General features: G+C 35.0%; 2 protein-coding genes and 1 long non-coding RNA gene across 3 annotated transcripts in view; all 3 read right to left on the bottom strand.

Annotated features, from left to right (window-relative positions):
• The window catches only part of LOC111451090, a 24076-nt gene extending 14892 nt beyond the window's left edge, over positions 1-9184 (bottom strand). Inside the window, exon 1 of the long non-coding RNA XR_002711927.1 lies at positions 9122-9184. This is a non-coding gene — a long non-coding RNA (uncharacterized LOC111451090). The remainder of the gene's footprint in view (positions 1-9121) is intronic.
• LOC111451084 (WEB family protein At3g02930, chloroplastic-like) lies at positions 937-11999 on the bottom strand. Its single transcript, XM_023091349.1, has 4 exons — positions 11981-11999; positions 4329-4536; positions 3578-3776; positions 937-3484 (listed from the first exon to the last, which is right to left on the bottom strand). The coding sequence occupies exons 2-4, from the start codon at positions 4361-4363 to the stop codon at positions 1130-1132; spliced, it is 2589 nt and encodes an 862-aa protein (XP_022947117.1). The 5' UTR covers positions 4364-4536; positions 11981-11999; the 3' UTR covers positions 937-1129.
• Positions 12000-16297: 4298 nt separating this feature from the next.
• Positions 16298-18092, bottom strand: LOC111451087 (peroxidase 10-like). The gene is made up of 3 exons (XM_023091356.1): positions 17830-18092; positions 17562-17753; positions 16298-17102 (listed from the first exon to the last, which is right to left on the bottom strand). The coding sequence occupies exons 1-3, from the start codon at positions 18085-18087 to the stop codon at positions 16509-16511; spliced, it is 1044 nt and encodes a 347-aa protein (XP_022947124.1). The 5' UTR covers positions 18088-18092; the 3' UTR covers positions 16298-16508.
• Positions 18093-18535: the final 443 nt, after the last annotated feature.

The raw sequence follows: 18535 nt of genomic DNA, 5'->3' as shown, positions 1-18535 counted from the left end.
TTAAATTTTTTTTTTTTTTTTTTTTTTTTTCTTTTAACCATCTATGCTCAAATTTTGGGTCAAGATTTGGCATCTAGATTAGATGTTTAGATGTTTGATGCCAGACGTTCTCCTATATCCTTTGTGACATGGTCATATTGCTTACTATTTACTAGAAGTGAAGACTATCCCTACATGCAATATTAGTACTTTGAATATATTTTGTCCTTACTCACATGCATTCTAGCAAAATTCCTAAGAGACCTAGCATAAAATTGCTCGGAGTAAAACATATTCAACGAGTAAAATGTACTTTAGTGGTATAAATAGGAACTTTTTAGTCATCCTAGTTTCAAGATTGGCATCATTCAGATGGACTCAGGTTGAGGATTCGGAATCTAAATTTATTATCAACCAAATTTTTAGTTTACTAGGTGCTCTAACCAAAATTTATTATCCTAATTTCACTTTCAATAATTCTCAAAAAAAAAAAAATGCATATATATATTTTGTTAGTGGGTGGGTCTTATGTCAATAAATCTATCATTAATTTTCATGTTTCAATAATTATTTATTATATAGAGAAAAGAAATTGGATGGGATAGGTTTATAATATAAGAAATGTTTAATTGTTAAGTCCATCGCTATCCACAAGATGTTCATAACATGTCCGTTAGAGAGCCTAGTAGATATTGTTCTTTCCGTTTTCGAGAATTTCAAAACGTGTCTGTTAGGGAACCTAGTAGATATTGTTCTTTTAAACGTTTTTCTTTCAAGAATTTCAAAACGCGTCTATTAGGGAGAGATTTCCACGTATTGCTTAAGGAATCTTACAAAAACAATAAGGGAAAACAAAGTGTTTGATTTCATAAACAATAAAAAAAAAAAATTTACAGAGCAGTTCGGATTTGCATAATAAACAAACAAAAGAATGAATAATAATACAAGTTGAAGTAGTAGTGATATGAAGGCAGCCATTAAACAAAGAACAAAGAACAAAGAACAAAACAAATATCCCAACAACATACAACAATCTGCCCAGCACTGGAAGAACAAGAACAAAAGAAAAACCAGAGCAAATCATTATATATAACCATATATTACTATCCATATACTTCCCACACTACTATATATATATATATATATATCATCACTGTTTCTGATTCACATTGTTCTTCTTCTTCAGAAGATATCCAATTTTCTTAAACAATGCCTTCTTCTTCTTCTGTTGCTGCTGCTGCTGCTTTAACGGCGAGTTTCCCCCCTCCTCTACGCTCTCCGTGCTTACACCGTTCGTCGTCTGATCGAAACTCTCCTTGCTCTCGACTTTCGAGTCGTTGTCCTCCTCCTTGTCCATGGATTTGTGTTCTGCTTCTCCTCCCTCTTGTGAGAACCACATTTTGTATTCGACCTTCACCGACTTGTCTTCCTTCTCGTTTTTCTCGTCTCCATTTCGAGGTGGTGGTGTTGTTGGTGGTGAGTCTGTTTTTTCATTCTCTACCAATGGAAACTCAAATTTGTGTTCTTCTTCTACAATGGGTACTGAGAGCTCCACTTTCGGGTTATCGTCATCTCGTTTGCCGTTCTCTTCGGTGTACTCGACCACTTTCGGTAGCAAATTGTAATCCTTCTCGCTATCCGTCGGCTCATCGTTCTTTTTGGTTGAAGCTTCCTCGAGCAACTTGGATAGCTCCTCAATCTTTCTAAGAGAAGCAGCTTCCCTTGCTAGAAGCTCCTCATTCTCTTGATGAATGCTTTGCAGCTCGTTTTCTTTGTCAAATAAGCTTTCCTTGAGTTTCATGCTTTCGGATTTCGCTTCCCCGAGCGATTCCTGCAAATAAATAACCTCGGCTTCGACTTCCTTCAAGCTATCCTTGAGCTGAGCTTCTTCTTCCTTCATCTTACAAGCATTGTCCTCTGTTTGTTTAAGCAAATTCACAAGCCTATCTATTTCCTTCTCCAATGAAGAGTTCTCTGCTTCTGATTTCTTCACAGCTTCCACCAGCTCAAGCTCCTTCTTTTCCCACTCAGCCTTGGATTTCTCGTGCTCGTTCTTCGATTTCTCAATCGTACTCGTTAAGATATCGATCTCATGGTTCAAACTTTCAAGCGTGTTTTCATGTTTCTCGTTGGTAGCTTTCAACACTATCTTTAGATTCTCTATCTCGGACTCGTAGTTTTCTTGCTCGGCTCGACTAGACAACAGTTTCTCCTTTGTTTCCCTGGCCTCGGAGGAGATTTCATGCAATGCCGACGCTAAGCTCTCCATCGCCTTTTTGCTCTTCTCTTCCTCGTCCTTGGACGTTTCTAGCTCGTTTAAGAGTCGGGTTTTCTCTTCTAACAAGCTTTGTACATTGGAAGCTACAAGTTTCTCATTGTTTAAAGCTTGAGTTTTCTCTTCCTTGAGAGTTTCCAATTGTGAAGTTAATGACACAGTCAACTTCTCCATTTCAGATGCTTCTTCCTTACTTACATGAAGATCGTGTTCTAATTTTTCTAGATCCTCTTTTTGTCTTTTAACTGTCGTTTCCAGCAAACCAACTTTCTCTTTTAGAGCAGCAATCTCGATCTCCGCGTTATGCAGTAGATCGTTATTTTGCTCGAGTTGTTTCATCATCGATTGTAGAGACTCCGATGCTGCTCGTTCTAGCTTATTAGCATTCTCCAATTGTGTTTCTAGCTCCTCAGCTCTGTTCTTCCATTCTTCGACTAAACCGTGCGTGTACGTTTCAGCTATCTTTGCAGCTTCGAGATCGACATTAAGCTGTTCAATGGACGCTTCTTTCTCCGTGATCATCTCCTCATAGGATGTTTTTGCGATCTTTGCGATGTTTAGTTCGTGATTAAGTCGCTCGATGGAGATCTCTTTGTCCTTCACTCTCTCAGCAATAGATTTAGCTTTCTCAAGCTCCAAATTCAGAGATGCTATATCTGACTTAAGCTTCATTATCAATTCCCCACTCTCATTTGCCTGTGATTCAAGCTTTGAGTCTAACAATCCTTTTAATCTCGCAAGCTCAGCTGAGAGAATCTCGACCTTCTCGACATGAATCTCAGCGATCTTCGTCGCATCATCAGCATGGCTCAATGCTTGGTTCTTGGCGTCGGTAGTCATCGCTAACTCCATCTTCACTTTTTGAAGCTCTTGACTAGTAGAGAGAAGAGCAGCAACATCCAATGCCTGTTGGCTCCTTACAGCTTCTATCTCTTTCTTCCATTCCTCGTCTTTCTTCTGAGCTTCCTCGAGTCCTACTTGCTCGATCTCAACAGCTCGGAACTTTTCAATCTCGGAACTCTCTTCAGCTTGCTTTCGTGCCATCAACGCGTCTCTGAGTTTCTCGCTTGCCTCATCTGCTGCTCTTTGAGCATCTTTCAATTCATTGCTCAACTTTTCTTTCTCTTTTTCAACCAAATCTATTTGTTCCTTTGCCTTCTTCAGATTCTCCTGTGCATCATTTAATTGAGTTTGTATCTCTGAAATCTTTGTACCTCGAGGCAGTGCTTTCTGAATAAGAACAGAACGATATCACAATTAGCATTCATGAATTCACTTTCAACACAACAACATTGGCAATTCTGATGTTAAACTAGAACTTACATCAGGTGGGGTACCGACTTTCGGCAGTTGACGATCGACTGCAGGCTTCGAAGTTGCAGGTCGAGGAGACCGATCGACCGAGAGACGAGACTTTTGCAAAGGAGAATGAGAATCAGACTCTGGTTTAGCTACCCCTTTATTCAGTCTGCTCACCCTAGGTGTTGCAGGGGATGTCTTGTTGGGAGTTTCAGGTGAAGATCTATCAAGAACATTCAAAATGCACTAATCAAAACTGCACAGAAATGGAGCAGAAACCAAAGAATCCACAGAAACCCATCTGAAATTTCTAAAGAACATCCACGGAAAGCTGAATTCCAGAAAAATTCAGCATCCTCAAGAACAATTCCAATCAGAAATCAAGCAGAAATGGTAATTTAAACAAGAAAACGCAGCAGAAACACCAGCTCTGGAAACAAAAAAAAACAGCCTAAACACTCTTCCAAGTAGATCTAATCGAGAGAGAATGAGATCTCGAAGAAACCACGGTAGAATCAACTACAAAACGTTAAAACACAAAGAAATCCAGAAACAGGACATAGTGCAACAGCGTCTAAAAAACAGAGAACCCAGAACGCAGAGAAAGAAATAGCATCGGTTCAAAACAGAGAATCAAATAAGCCCTAGCAACCGCCATAAACAGAAGACCCATGAAGAATTAAGAAATGGGGATCAAAATTACACCCAGAAAAGGCGATCGATCACTCAAAAACAGCAAAACAAAACCCACATCAAATTGGTGGAGAAGACTTACTTAGATTTGGTGGACATGGCGGACATGGCGGACATGGCGGCGGCGGCGTAAGATGAAATGACAAAAGTTTCCTGTAAAAGAGAATCAAAGCACAAAACCCAGTTGGAAGGTGCTAAAATGGCGGCATTATGAAATTGTTCAGAGAAATTTCTCCAGCCTTCTCTGTTCTTGATACTAACAAGGAGGGAAGAAGAAGAAGAAGAAGAAGGTAAGGAAAAATGGAGGAAAAGAAGGGGAGATAAAAAGAGAGAAACAGAAATAATTCGAGTCCCTGAAATTGGCAAACCCACAAGAAGATACAACTCAACAATGGCAATGGGAGTTTGGTAATCTCTCTCTCATCATTTTCTCTCTCTAAAAGAAGAAAAAGACGAAAATGACCCTGCTGGTCTGTTCCCCAGGTAAAGGTAGCAGCAGCAATGGGTGCTTTTTGTGAGTGGCGAATGGAAGACCAGGCTGACCCCTTTGCTTTGCTTTTTAGGCCTCAAAGCTTCAAGATCTGAGAGCTTCAGCCATGGCGTTTTCCATTTTCCCTTTCCCCTTTTTCTCTCTCTTCTTCTTCCCTTTTGGTAAAACTGTAATTTCAATGAAGTTTGTTGGTTTGTTTGGGTGAAAGGAATTGCCTTTTCTAGTCTTTACTAATCATGGCGTAAATGGGCATTCTAAAAGTAACCCACTTCTCATCTCTAATCAATTTTTATCCTTTTTTTTTCTTTTCTTTTTTTTTTACCCCTTAAAAAAGTAATTTTTCATTATTCTTTATTGTGTTTTAAACTAATTAGGTTTCGAAAAAAATTATACTATTTTTAAAAAATTATTTACCTAATGATTATTAGTTTTTTTCTTCTTTTTTTAGATAGTTTGTTTGAAAATAATAATGTTTTTGTAAATTTAAAATTATTAGAGATTAATTTGAGTTTGATTAAGTTAATTAATTTAGAAAATTTTGAGTCTTAGTCATTTTTTGCTGTCTTCGAGCAACCTAGACTCTTTTTCTTTTGGAGTCCTTTGTTCCACATTTGAGGATTTACCAATCTATTGGCTCGACTAAGTTTAGGGCATGGCTCTGATACCATGTTAGACGAACACGATTCTCCACAAAATGAGTCTTAATCTATTTGCACGACTAAGTTTAGGACATGGCTCTGATACCATGTTAGACGAACACGACTCTCCACAAAATGAGTCCCAAGCTATTGGCACGACTAAGTTTAAGGCATGACTCTGATATCATGTTAGACGAACACGACTCTCCACAAAAGGAGTCCTTTGTTCGACATTTGAGGATTTACCAATCTCTTGGCCCGACTAAGTTTAGGGCATGACTCTGATACCATGTTAGACGAACACGACTCTCCACAATGGTATGATATTGTCCACTTTGAGCATATGCTCTCGTGGCTTTGCTTTGGGCTTCCCCAAAAGGCTTCGTACCAATTGAGAGAGTATTCCTGATCATTCCCTAAATTAGCCGACGTGGGACTTTCATCATCCAACAATTCTGAGTCTGAGTTTGACAAATTAACAAAGATGCTCCAATTACTTGTAGAAGTTGTGGTACTCGTGAGCATAGTGTTCATCAATGTTTTTTTTTTTAGGCCGCTACAATTTTGCTTATTATGTAAGGTGGGTATGTTTTCAATCAAGGATTCGTAATGTTCTTGTGGTTTCGAGAGTGACCCATAAACTTTAGACATTAAATTTGTTGTTTCGAACATATTCAAAGTCAAATCAACAAGCACTTAATTCAATTTTTGGTTCCCGAGCTTCTTGCCTTTTATTAAATTATGTGATTTGGGTTTTAGCTAATTTTGTTTTGTGTAAATTTGAACTTAATGTCGAAGGTTTAGGGTTCGTGTTTGGTGACAAACCTTTTAGTTGACCTCTTTTAATCACTCTTGGGTTGAGAGAGAACCTTTATTGAAGAAGACAAGTTTGTCTTGTAGTTGCTTTTAAGGTAAGTAGGTCTCTTAATAGACGACTTTAAGGTTGGGTTAGACATGTTTTCGTAAAATGTGTCGTACGTGAATATGATGTTAGTACATACTAGTGATATCGTATGATAATGTACAATTACCCATTGCACATTATCATACGATATCACTAGTGAGGACCAATTCCACTAATTTATTGTCAGCTCCCATCAAGGTACTGTCTCGGAGATTTCCTGAACCATCGAGGTCCTGTCTCGGAGGTTAATAATTTACCTTCGCCAAAAAAAAAAAAAAATCTTAATTCTTTTTCTTTTTTTAAATATTACTCTCCTTTTTTTTTCTCATAGTTTTTTTAGTTATTTTTTTCTTTTGCATTTATAATTTTAGTTTCTTTAAAGCATAAAAGTATAAAAAACATTAAAGTAATTGATAATTAAAAAAAATATTTACTATTTTTGTGCTAAACATTCTAAAATATACTTAATTTTTTTAAAAAAAAATTATTAATACTTTATCTAAAAAATATTTTTAAAATTTTTAAAACTATTTAAAAAAAAATAGGACTTTAAAATTTTTATTAAATTTTTTAAACTTCAAAAGTAACCTTTACTTTTTTTTTATTAAAAAAATTAAAAATACGGTTACCGTTATTATATATATGAAACTATTAATACACGTTCTAAAAATATATATGAATTCTCAAAAGGAACCTTAGTATCCTTAAATTTATTTTAATGATGTTTTTATCATTAGGATACGATAAAATCATTTATTTACTCATGACTCAACAATTCTTCATTTATTTATTTTTTTTACTTTTTTAATATAGTGTTAATTTCTTTATTTCGTTTTTTTAGACTTTTTAATTTTATTAATATTTTATTAAATATCAAAATTTTAAATAAAAAGGAGAAACTTTCCCATTTATGAGCCATAATAAATTTTAACACTCAAATAGACAATTTAATTTTAAATTTATTCTTTCCAAATTCACGATAAGTTTATATAACTTACCACTTTTGGTCGTTGGGAAAAAAAAATCTAAAAATTTAAGAATATTAATAATACTTATTCTTTAGTGAAAATTTAGAGAATTTTTTAAAGTTTTCTATTAAATTAAAAATATAAATAAAAAATTGAAAATTTAAGAGTATTTCTTAAATAAAATATGAACCAATTCTATCCAAACTAACCCACCCGAAATTTCAGGTTGGCTAGATTGGTGACCCAAGCAATTCGAATAGAGTTAACAACCCAACCCAACACTCTATTCTCGGGTTGAGTTGGGTTGTCAGGTTATTTTTTTAATAACTAAAATTTCATAAATCTCAAATATCAAACATTTACAAGTCACAATAGATCACTAACATCGATTACAATGGTCAAATATTCTTAATCTTCGTAATAATCTTAAAAATAAGGTAAGCTCCTTAACAGAAAATAATGATAATAATAAATAAGCCTTTTAAGAGCTGGTGGGGCATTTTGGCAATAAAAATAGTTTTTTGGGACAGATTGTAAATTGTAAATTGTGTCAGATACCCTTTCTTTTTATTTTATTTATAAAACGAGATACCCTTTCCTTTTTCAATCTTTACACATGGTGCCCGTTTTATTTAAGAATAATACGCTGGTAGTTCCTGACTTAATGTCCACGTGTTTGCTCATGATTGGATCTAGTTTCCACCAATTAACTTTTTTAAATATATTTCAACAAATCAATTTATACTACTAAATCTTTTTATCAAAAAAATGTACACCCACCCTATAGTAATTTTTGTAAGTCCACCGCTAGCCGATATTGTTCTCTTTGAATTTTTTCTTCTGGCTTCTTTCAGAGGCTTTAAAACTTGCCTATTAGGACAAGGTTTTAAGATACATTTTATATAATTTATAGGTAATTTTAATAGTTAGTTATCAACTTTCATCTAATTTTTAATTAGGTCACTAAAAAATTTTCAAAACTCTGAACGAACATACTCCATCGAGCATCACCTAAAATATTTTTTGTTAAAAAAAGAAAAAAAAAATACAAAAAAACTCAAAAGGGATGCCTCAATGAATAATTCCAAAAAAAAGTGACAATTTTTTTCAATAAATTGAAATATAAGAAGAAATGGAAAGTTATGGAAAAGAATGTTGAATGATTGAAGAAGATAATAGAAAATGTTTTTTTTTTAATAATAATTTATTTATTTAAAAATAAAAAAGGGTAGGAAGGTGAGTGGGAAGTGGTAACAAACAAAAAAATTGGTGTTTCTTATAGTGTTGGGAAATTGATTGTAATGATGAGATTATTAGGGTTAGATTGGGATTTCTACAAAACTTTTATCATTCAAATGTTGCAATCCAAGTTATCATAACTTTGGGTAGTTGCATCTCTACCTTATTCTTTTTAATTTCATTTATTATCATTTACCCATCTTATAATAAACTTTATTTTTCTAATTCGGCAAATTTCGGTCTTCAAAAACCCTAATAAAACCCTACTCAACCCCTACTCGTTTCAGTTTGCACCCTATTTATCTTATCATATCAATCGAGTCTACCCAACATTGTTGTTTCTTGCTAGCTCTAAAAATATAAACCAAAAACATATTGTGACGACTTATGCCTAGGGTTCAGACCAGAGTTTTGAAATATGGATTTGGCACGTGATGGCTCCAACATTCTCCTACGACATGACTATGTTACGAGTTATTTTAGCATGTTTTGTTTTCACTCATATACTTGGAAGAAAATTTTGAAGAGGTTATCTAATATAGAATTGTTCCAAGCCAAACACGATTAACTTTGAAGCTTCTATGATTGAGCTACTAAAAAAATGTTGCACCATGTTGGTAGGGTGTAAGATCCTACATCGTTTGGAGAGGGAGAAAAAAACATTCCTTATAAGGGTGTGGAAACCTCTCTCTAACAGACGCATTTTAAAACCGTGAGACGAATAAGGATACGTAACGGACCAAAGCAGACAATATCTGTTAGTGGAGGGTGCTGTTGCAAATGGTATCAGAGCTAGACACCTGGTAGTGTGTCAACGAGGACGCTGGACTTCCAAGGGAGGTGGATTGTGTTAAGATCATGAGATTGATTACGGTACATAACATGTCAAAGTAGACAATATCTGCTTGCAGTGAGCTTGAGCTATTGTATATGGGTAGAAACTGTTAATTATTTTTAGGTTTTTTCTAAACTATAATTTTATATACTCAAATTCATTCACGATGACTTTTGTAATTTCATTATATCATAAGAACAATGTTTTTTTGTGATTAATCCTCGTATTAATGAAAAGTAATTTCATTATATCATAAGAACAATGATTTTTTGTGATTAATCCTCGTATTAATGTTCATTAAAGAACCTAGCTATCACGCCTAATCCACAACTTATATTGAGAATCAAACAACATGAATTAGGTTGATCATTCAATTCTTAAGTTATAATTAAATATGATTAGAATTAACTTCATTTTCCTTTTTAATTGTGTTATCTCATGAAAAGTAGATAGATCTCAACTCAAATCATATTTGTAGTAATTAAGTGATTTGGAACGATATAATTTAGTGTTGTTGATACTTTTTTTCTCAATTCTTTCTTCTATAACCTAAGTTCGAAGAAAGAAGAGATATGCAATGACTCATGCTCAGGATTTAGAATTCGGAATCGACATCTAATGGCTCCGATATTCCCCTGCGACATGATCACGTTACTTACTCTTCACTTTTAAGAGCGAAGACTATCCACACAGACCAGCACAAGTCCTTCCAACATATTTTGTCCTCACTTACATGCATATTAGGAAAATTCTTAGGAGGTCATCCAACATTGAAACGTTCTAGGCAAGTCACGCTTAACTATGAAGTTCCTACGATTAAGCCACCAAAAAGGAAGGTGCATGTTGTTGGTATATGTAGTAACTTTTAATTCTTTTAAGCTTTTTTTAACCATCCCATCCTCAGGATCGCTCTTATTCAGATGTGGTTTCGGTTCATTCATGTACTCTTCATTTACTCAGATGTCATATGTCAACTAGCTTTCGCCTTGGTTCATCCCCAAATCACATCTCACTGGGAGAGGTACCACTCTAATACCATTTGAGCTATACTTAAGTTGATATAGATAATACTTTTGATTCATTTAAGTCTTTCTTGGTCATCCTATCTTCAAGATCACTCTCCTTTAGACGTGGTCTCCATTCATTCAGACACCTCTTAGAAGTTTAAAATTTATCCAAAACTAATATATATATTTAACAAAATAGATAAATTTTGACTTTGAAACATGGAGGTAAAGTATTTTCTAAGATTAAATTTTGAAAAGCCCACACTAGCTAAGCTAGAACCAAAAGTGATGGTTTATAAAGTTAAAGTGTAGGGCAAGCTAAATTATTGTAATAATAATGTTTTGAATTCAATAATGAAACACCCTTATCCACACACACAATCACATGTATAAATCGTACTAAATTAAGGTTTTCCCTTTTTGTAGCGTTTGATCAACATCCACATCTAACTTCGTAACCATAATTACAAAGAACCGCTTTCTTGCGGGACAAAAACCAATATATCATTGTACTGGGTCGTTACATTGTATCAACAATCGAAATATGGTAGAAAAATATACTTTTTTTATGAGATGATTATTCTTGTACTTTGAACCCGCTAAAATAGAAGGGAATCAACTCGAAATGTAGTGAACCGAGCTTGAATCAAGTTGGACCATACATTTTGGAACTGAGCTGAAGCTAAAGTGGACTGGGTTGACCACAATTGGGTTGATCATTGACTAAGTTGGATTGAACGGTTGACTGAACAGGACTACTTTTTCGTGTGATCGTACTCAATCACTTCTACTCCTCTTCTCCGACAAAAAATTGTTGCAATGATGGTGGAGAACGATGACAACGACCGAACCACAACACAATGATACTATGAACCTATCAACATCTTATTTTTAATAACATTCAAAGTTCGAATAGAGTCATATGAATATTCTTTCTCAACTCGAAAAAAAGTAAGCTTTTTCTAATTCCAATAACTCTTGCTACACTAAGCGTCAGATCATGTGTAGTAAGCACGATGTCGGTGTGCATATATATATTTTTTAATTCTACAAACCAGTTCTTCGACGTAAAACAAAAATTGACCATTGTTATTACGAGAAGGTTAGGTACGTTACCCTAAATTTTTCAACAACAACTAATACGAACATAAACGACGTTAATAACATTTTTTTAAAAAAACTTATTCATCAAAAGAAAGCAAAAAGTGATGGATCTTGTTCCAAAGTTTGTGTGGTCCTCAAAATAATATCTTCATTTATTATTATTATTATTTTATTATTATTATCAAATAATAGTATCTTAGATGGTGAGTGCATAAGGTAGTTGATTTATTTGGATTTTTAAAAAAATTTTAATTTAATTTCACTTTTTAAAAAAATTATAAGTTTTTTTTTTAAAAAAGTGTTCTTGTGAATATTTTTTTATTTCTCATTTCTCAAAATTTTAAACTTTAATTATTATATTATTATATTCTAATTTTTTTAAAAAAATATTTGATAATTTATAAGTTGTTTTATATCTTTTTGTATTTTCTTTTTAATGGAATTCATGCTTTTTTTTTCTTCTTCTAATTTTCAATCTTTTTAGTATTACCGTAATATTCAAATTTAAATAAAATTAGGATAAATTAGAAAAAGGAAACTGGAAAAAAAAAGAAAAAAAGAAAAAGAAAAAGAAAGAAATTGGAAAAGAAAGGAAAAGAAAAAGAAATGCAGGAAGGGCAAAGTAGTAATGTCACAATTTGAAATAAAATAAAATATAAATCCAATTGTAACGTAAAAATGGTCGGAGGTCGCATGTTAACTTTGAGACGACCGTGTGTGTGTGTCTATATATATATGAATGAAAGTTATTTTAGGGTACGAGATAATTATCTATTTGTGTGTAAGAATTGTAGTAATTATCTATATGTATGAGTGATAATTACTTTGGATTAGACGTTAAGGTCTTGAAGTGATTGTGTATCTATATGCATGAATATGCGAATTGTATCATCTTTGTGAAACATGACCCTATGCGAGTCACCTATCTATGTTCATGAGGATTGTACCATCGTGTTGTGATTTTACTATTTGTGTTCATGAGAATTTTACCACCGTGTCGCGATTTAGAGGTCTCTCGTTCAAACCATTGGTGAAGAGATATTTGATAGTAAGTTTGTTTGAACTCATTCTTTAGAAATTTATCATAATTATGTTTATTTGGTCTTCTCTATAACTCAAAGTGGTTCCGAAGAAAAAGAGCTTCGTATGTTATTGTCATGATCATTCATCTTAAGAAACATGGAAGCTGGTGGTGCAGCCTGATGCCTGGGCGTCCTCAGCCCCACAAACAGTCGTGGAATTTGGCAGCATACGGAGGGTTGTCGAGTCCCAGTTCGTAGTACCTTGAATTAATCAACTGAAAAAAATCAGATAAAACTAAAGAGAGCAAGCTCAATAGTAAAAAATGTTGGATATGACCTACGATCCAAATATACCGAAATAAATAAATGAAGTAGAAAGAACAATTTGAGGGGAGAGATCCTTTTAACTGAATAACCTTAAACTCTTATATTTTTCAATTTTCTTTGTTGTTGTTCTCGAGTAAATTTCTAAGCTTGGTCTACAATTTGATAACTGCTAACAATTCTCTTAAAGTTGCTCATAAGTTGGTAACTTCTTTTACTAAGTCAAGTTTATTGGTTTCCAATCTCCCCCATCAACTTGATTTTGTTCGAGATTCTTCAATACTAGCAACTCTCGCATCTCTGTAAACTTAACCCTTGCTAGGCCTTGGTGAGAATATGTGCACGTTGCTCTCTAGTGCATATGAACTCTACAACGATATGTCTCTTCTCGACACACTCATGGATGAAATGAAATCCTCCTCAAAGTCAACTCTTTGCCGCTGCGCGTATCCCTTTGCCACGAGTTTTTCTTTATGCTGGATGACATTTCCTTCACTATTCTTCTTCAACTTAAACACCCACTTCAAACCTATGGACTTGTCTCGAGTGGTAAATTAGTGAGTGCCCTCATCTTGTTCTTCTTAATGGCTTCAAGTTCTTTTTGCATGGTCTCCCCATGCCATTTCATCTTAGTTGCTGTCTCATGGTAAGTCGCCGACTCTTCAGCTACGAGCAGCACTAGCTTTTCAGGATCCAATTTTTTTCAAGTGTATCTGCTATAAATTTCAACAAGAGAACAAAATTTCCTTCGTCTACCCTCTATTATGGATCCTCTTGTGCTCTCTCTTGAGCTCTTTCGTTTTAGAGAATTTATCATGCTTTTTGGTGTTGTCGATGATGACATGTGTGGATTTGTTGGTGTTGCTATCGGTGCCCTTTCTAGGTTTGTCACGTCTTCCTCTTCTTTCTAGAGTAGTAAACTTTATAAGATTTTGGTTGTTATCGCCAATGTTGTACCAATCCTACTTCCCTTCTTTAAATATGACATCTTTACTTACATGAATTTTTTCATGTTATAGATCATACCGATGACTGTATGCCTTGATCCTATCCTCTACATCAAAGTCACCATCTTTTGACTTCATTAAATCCTAATTCGTAGTACCTTGAATCAATTAGAACAAATTCAATAATAAAAAGTGTTGGATAGGACCCACCATCTAAATATGTCGAAATAAATAAATGAAGCAAAAAGAAGTTGAGGAGAGAGATCTTTCGAATGGAAGAACGTTAAGCACTTATGCTTTTCAATTCCTTTTGTTGTTGTGAATAAAACATACATTTGAATATTTATAGTGTAAAAATATGATTCAAGATCTCCGAACTGAGAAATTCCTTCCAACTTTAAACAGAGAGATGAGACAAGGAGTAAAAGACAAATGAAGACAGAAACGTCACTTGTGGAGGCATCCCACCCTGTTCTACTCCACTACGACAAGAAAGCCCAGAAACAAATGGTCAACCCACACATTGTTGCAAAGTCTCCACAACTATTAATCAAGCCCGCGAACTCGGAACCTTCTCGAGTCCGAACAGTATAAGGCCATGGCTCCCCATTAGACACAATTCTAGCTACTTAAATGGTATAGTCTCTATGACTCTTGGGATTCTTTATAGGTGACAATTGAACTCTGTGTATCAAGTAGATCCTAACCTCTCTTGGCTAGTTCACAAATAAAAGTTGCGCCCTAACTGCCCCTATAAGTACCTACTCAACCCAATGTTTATTGGAATCCTAGATAATAATATAGAACAACCATACATAGTCTTATATACTTATAACATGAGCACATAACATTATCCAATAACATAATTGGGCATATAAGGGTTCCTTAACACTTAACCACAGATTTATAAACGTATATAAATATACATCATACTCAACAGCTCAAACAAAGGGTAGTGAATTAGCTTTGTGCAAACAAAACTTCAAGGTCTTTTTCATTTATAGGTTACTTTTCTTCTTGAATTAGTTTGTAACAGCTCAATTCTACTGCTAAAAGGTATTATTATCTTTGAATTTTCTCTTTTAGGCTTCCCTTCAAGAATATGGGATCTCACTATCTTGTTTCCCCTTTGGAACCAACATCCTCAGTGACACTCCCACCAAGTTCATCCTATCCGAGGCCAGCGTCTTTGTTGGCACATCGCCTCATGTCCACCCCCAGTGAGGAGTCTGACTCGTTCCCTTCTCCAATCGATGTGGGACCTCCACCAAATTTACCCCCTTCAGGGCCCAACATCTTTGCTAGCACATCGCCTCATGACCACCCCTCTTTGGGGCTCAGCCTGCTCGCTGACACATCGCCCGATGTTTGGCTATGATACCATTTTTAACAGCAAATATTGTCCGATGTTTGGTTCTTCTAACCAATGAATATGAGATCTCAAGTAGTTTTTCACTTATTTGTTTTGAGAATAAGATCTATTACCGTCTATTTTTAAATTTTACTCCTCTTACTCCCTACTAATGAATAATCAAGATGTTGGTTGCTTAATCATAATGTACCATCTTCATAGTGGTGAGTGTGTAAGAACGAACAAGAAGTATCAGTAGGTGTAAGACTTCTAATCGTTGGAGTCATGGTATTAAGATTTGAAATTCGAATTTGACACAGCGATGGCCACAACATTCCCATTGTCACGTTACTTATTCCTCGTTTCTAAGAGTGAAGACTATCCCCACCTACCAATTTTGTCCTCACTCACATGCTTCTAAAGAAAAATTTCAAGAGATCACCCAACATAGAATTACTCCAAGTAAAGCACACATAACTTGGAGTTTCTATAAATGAGCCACTTAAAAGAAAGGTGTACCTTGTTAGTATAGGTAGTAACTGTTGAGGATTATTGGGATTGGGAGTGTCCCACATTGGTTAATTTAGTGGAAGATCATGGGTTTATAAGTGAGGAATACTATCTCCATTGGTATGAGGTCTTTTGGGGAAGCCCAAAGCAAAGCCATGAGAGCTTATGCTCAAAGTGGACAATATCATACCATTGTGGAGAGTCGTGATTCCTAACATGGTATCAGAGCCATGCCCTAAACCTAACCATGCCAATAGAATCCTCAAATGCTGAACAAAGAATGGCGAGCCTCGAAGGCGTAGTCAAAAGTGAAGCCATGCCCTAAACCTAACCATTACCATTATTTGACATTAAATTCAAGCATGCAAATGGTTAAAATTTGGGGAATTCAAACTAGAAATCGATCCTACGAGAACCCAAGTCTTTATCTGAATCTACCCGTTTAGGTTTCTAAATTCATTCAAATAACAATTTACGGGTAATATATATTACATTAATTATTAATACCAATACAAACAATAGTTACAAACTAGATATTCTTAATCCTATTTGAGGATATATCAACTAAATCTAACTAAGTTTTTAGTTTTAAAAAAATTCAACTCAAATTCAAAAACAAAATCTAACCCAATTCAACTTTTATAGTTTAGGTTAGATAGTCCAAGTTGGTCAGGTTATCGGATTATATGACCACTCCTAAGAACAACAAGTAAAAAAAGATGAGAAATTGCCCCTTCATATTATTAAATTATTTAGTTAATTTTCTCATTCAAATATAAGATACATCTCACAAACCCAACTACATAATTTCACACAATTCCCTAAATAAAGACTCCAACTCCTAACATTTTATGTATATTATCCTTCAACAAAAGCTAGCTTAATTTCAAATGGGCTCACATTCCATTCACTAAGAACACATTTCAATACCCATCATCAACATTAACAACATGACAATTCTTTCGAATCTGCCCATCACGCCCACTCAAAACCCCAACCAAGCTCATCCTCAACATCGACTCAGCAAAGTCATCATAGAACAAATTCGTATCATAACTGTATTGTCTCACCATATGAGCTGCGTAGCTGTCGGCCATAAGACTATGGTCCGACTCCAAAAGCCCCACGCCACTAATCAAGTTCGTGTAATACTCATTGTCGAACCTGTCAACAGTGACCACATCCAGTGGGGCTAAATTGGCGTTGGTGCCGTCGTTTCTGTTGGGGCACATGGATTGCAAGTCCGAGAGCATGGCTGCGTTGATGTCGGGGTCGGGCTGGCCGGAGCCCTTGTAGTTGAAGAGGCGGACCTTGAATGTCACGCAACGAGCGAAGCCGATAGTGTGTGCGCCTGATAGCACCACGAGGTCCTTTAAATCGAGGCCCTTTGAGGTGAACTTGGCTGTGTTGTTCTCTAGAGATGCCTTGGGCGATGGGAGCTGTTCCAAGACGGATTTTTTGCTTGCGGTTAAGCCATCTCTACGTCCTAGTGGAAGGTTCCAAGATGGCCCTCCGACCTAGGTGGTGAAATTAATACTCTCGTGTTAGTTGAAAAAGTAGAAAATTTGAGTCGGCTAACCGATTGACATTTTTTTTATTAGGTCAACTCGACCGGCTTGAAAACAAGGTTACAAATCAACCACATCCTATATTACTATAAAGAATATTTGACGTTTGTAACCGATATTAGTGATGCAGACTTATGATTGTTTGATACTTTAGTTTTATAAAATTTTGGTTATTAAGTTAAAAAAAAAGAACGACCCCAGTACTCAACTCAACTCAATCCAACCTAAAAATTGGTTAAGTTGGATTGAGTTGTAAATTTGATGTGGGTTGCTCAGATCACTAATTCAACCTACTCGAAACTTTTCAAATTCACTTTAGACAAGAAAATAAGAAATGAAAATGGTATAAAATAAAGAAGAGAAAAAAAAAACATTCAACCAACAAGTTATTAAGTAAAGATGATTTACCAGATACACAGCTTCTCTAGCTGCAAGACCTAATATATCAACACATGAAACTGTCTCGGGACAATATGTTTCGACATCCATTTTAATGTCATCGATCACTTCAAACCCTCGTAGCGATTTCACATTTCCCGGAGCATTTTTCTCACCTTTCATGTCTTTAGTATCATCAAGCATCACCGATGCTTCACATCCCTAAAACAACACAAGAACAAAATAATTTCATCAACATCATTATCACCATAAAAATGTATAAATGGACTTTACATACGTCTACAATACAATCATGGAATTGCAATCGTAGTAGTGATGCAGCAATTCTAGAGTCGTTTTGTACGGCAGCCCAAACACGATATCGAATTATCGATGGCAAACGAGGGCACGATTTGTCATAAAAATCATAACTGAGCTCATTGTAAGCTTTCTGATAGTTATAATTATAATTAGGGGCAGAGAGAGCTTGAATGAAGAAGAAAATGGGAAGAATTAGGAAGAGAAAAGAGAGGCTAATGGGAGTTTTTGGAGCCATTTTTTTTAGTTGATAAACACGTAGATTTTCATGGTTTGGTTTTATAGGCAATGAAAATGGGATTCAAAACTTAGCTTTTTTGAGTGAGATCAATAGTGGCCTTCCCACTAATTATAGCATAAAACAAGATCAAGTTGGGTAAGGGAAAAGTAATTAATGTTTAATGAACATGATTAACATATCCTTTCACTTTTAATTATTTTATTTGTTGATTGTTGATTAAATGCGCTGGCCATTTTGATTTGGAAAAAAACTTGCATGCTTACGTAATATAATATAATTTAACCCCATTTATATCATTCACAATCCTACCTTGGTTGGGAATACAATCCCACGTTAGTTGAAGAGGAGAACGAAACACCAGGGTGCAAAAACTTTTCTCTAGCAAATGCATTTTAAAGCCTTGAGGGGAAGTCCGAGAGGGAAAGCCCAAAAATGACAATATCTG

Source organism: Cucurbita moschata, unplaced genomic scaffold, assembly GCF_002738365.1.
Source record: "Cucurbita moschata cultivar Rifu unplaced genomic scaffold, Cmos_1.0 Cmo_Scf00013, whole genome shotgun sequence".
NCBI classification, from domain to species: Eukaryota; Viridiplantae; Streptophyta; class Magnoliopsida; order Cucurbitales; family Cucurbitaceae; genus Cucurbita; species Cucurbita moschata.
The sequence above is the reverse complement of the archived record's forward strand: the minus strand, read 5'-3'. Positions and strand labels throughout refer to the sequence as shown.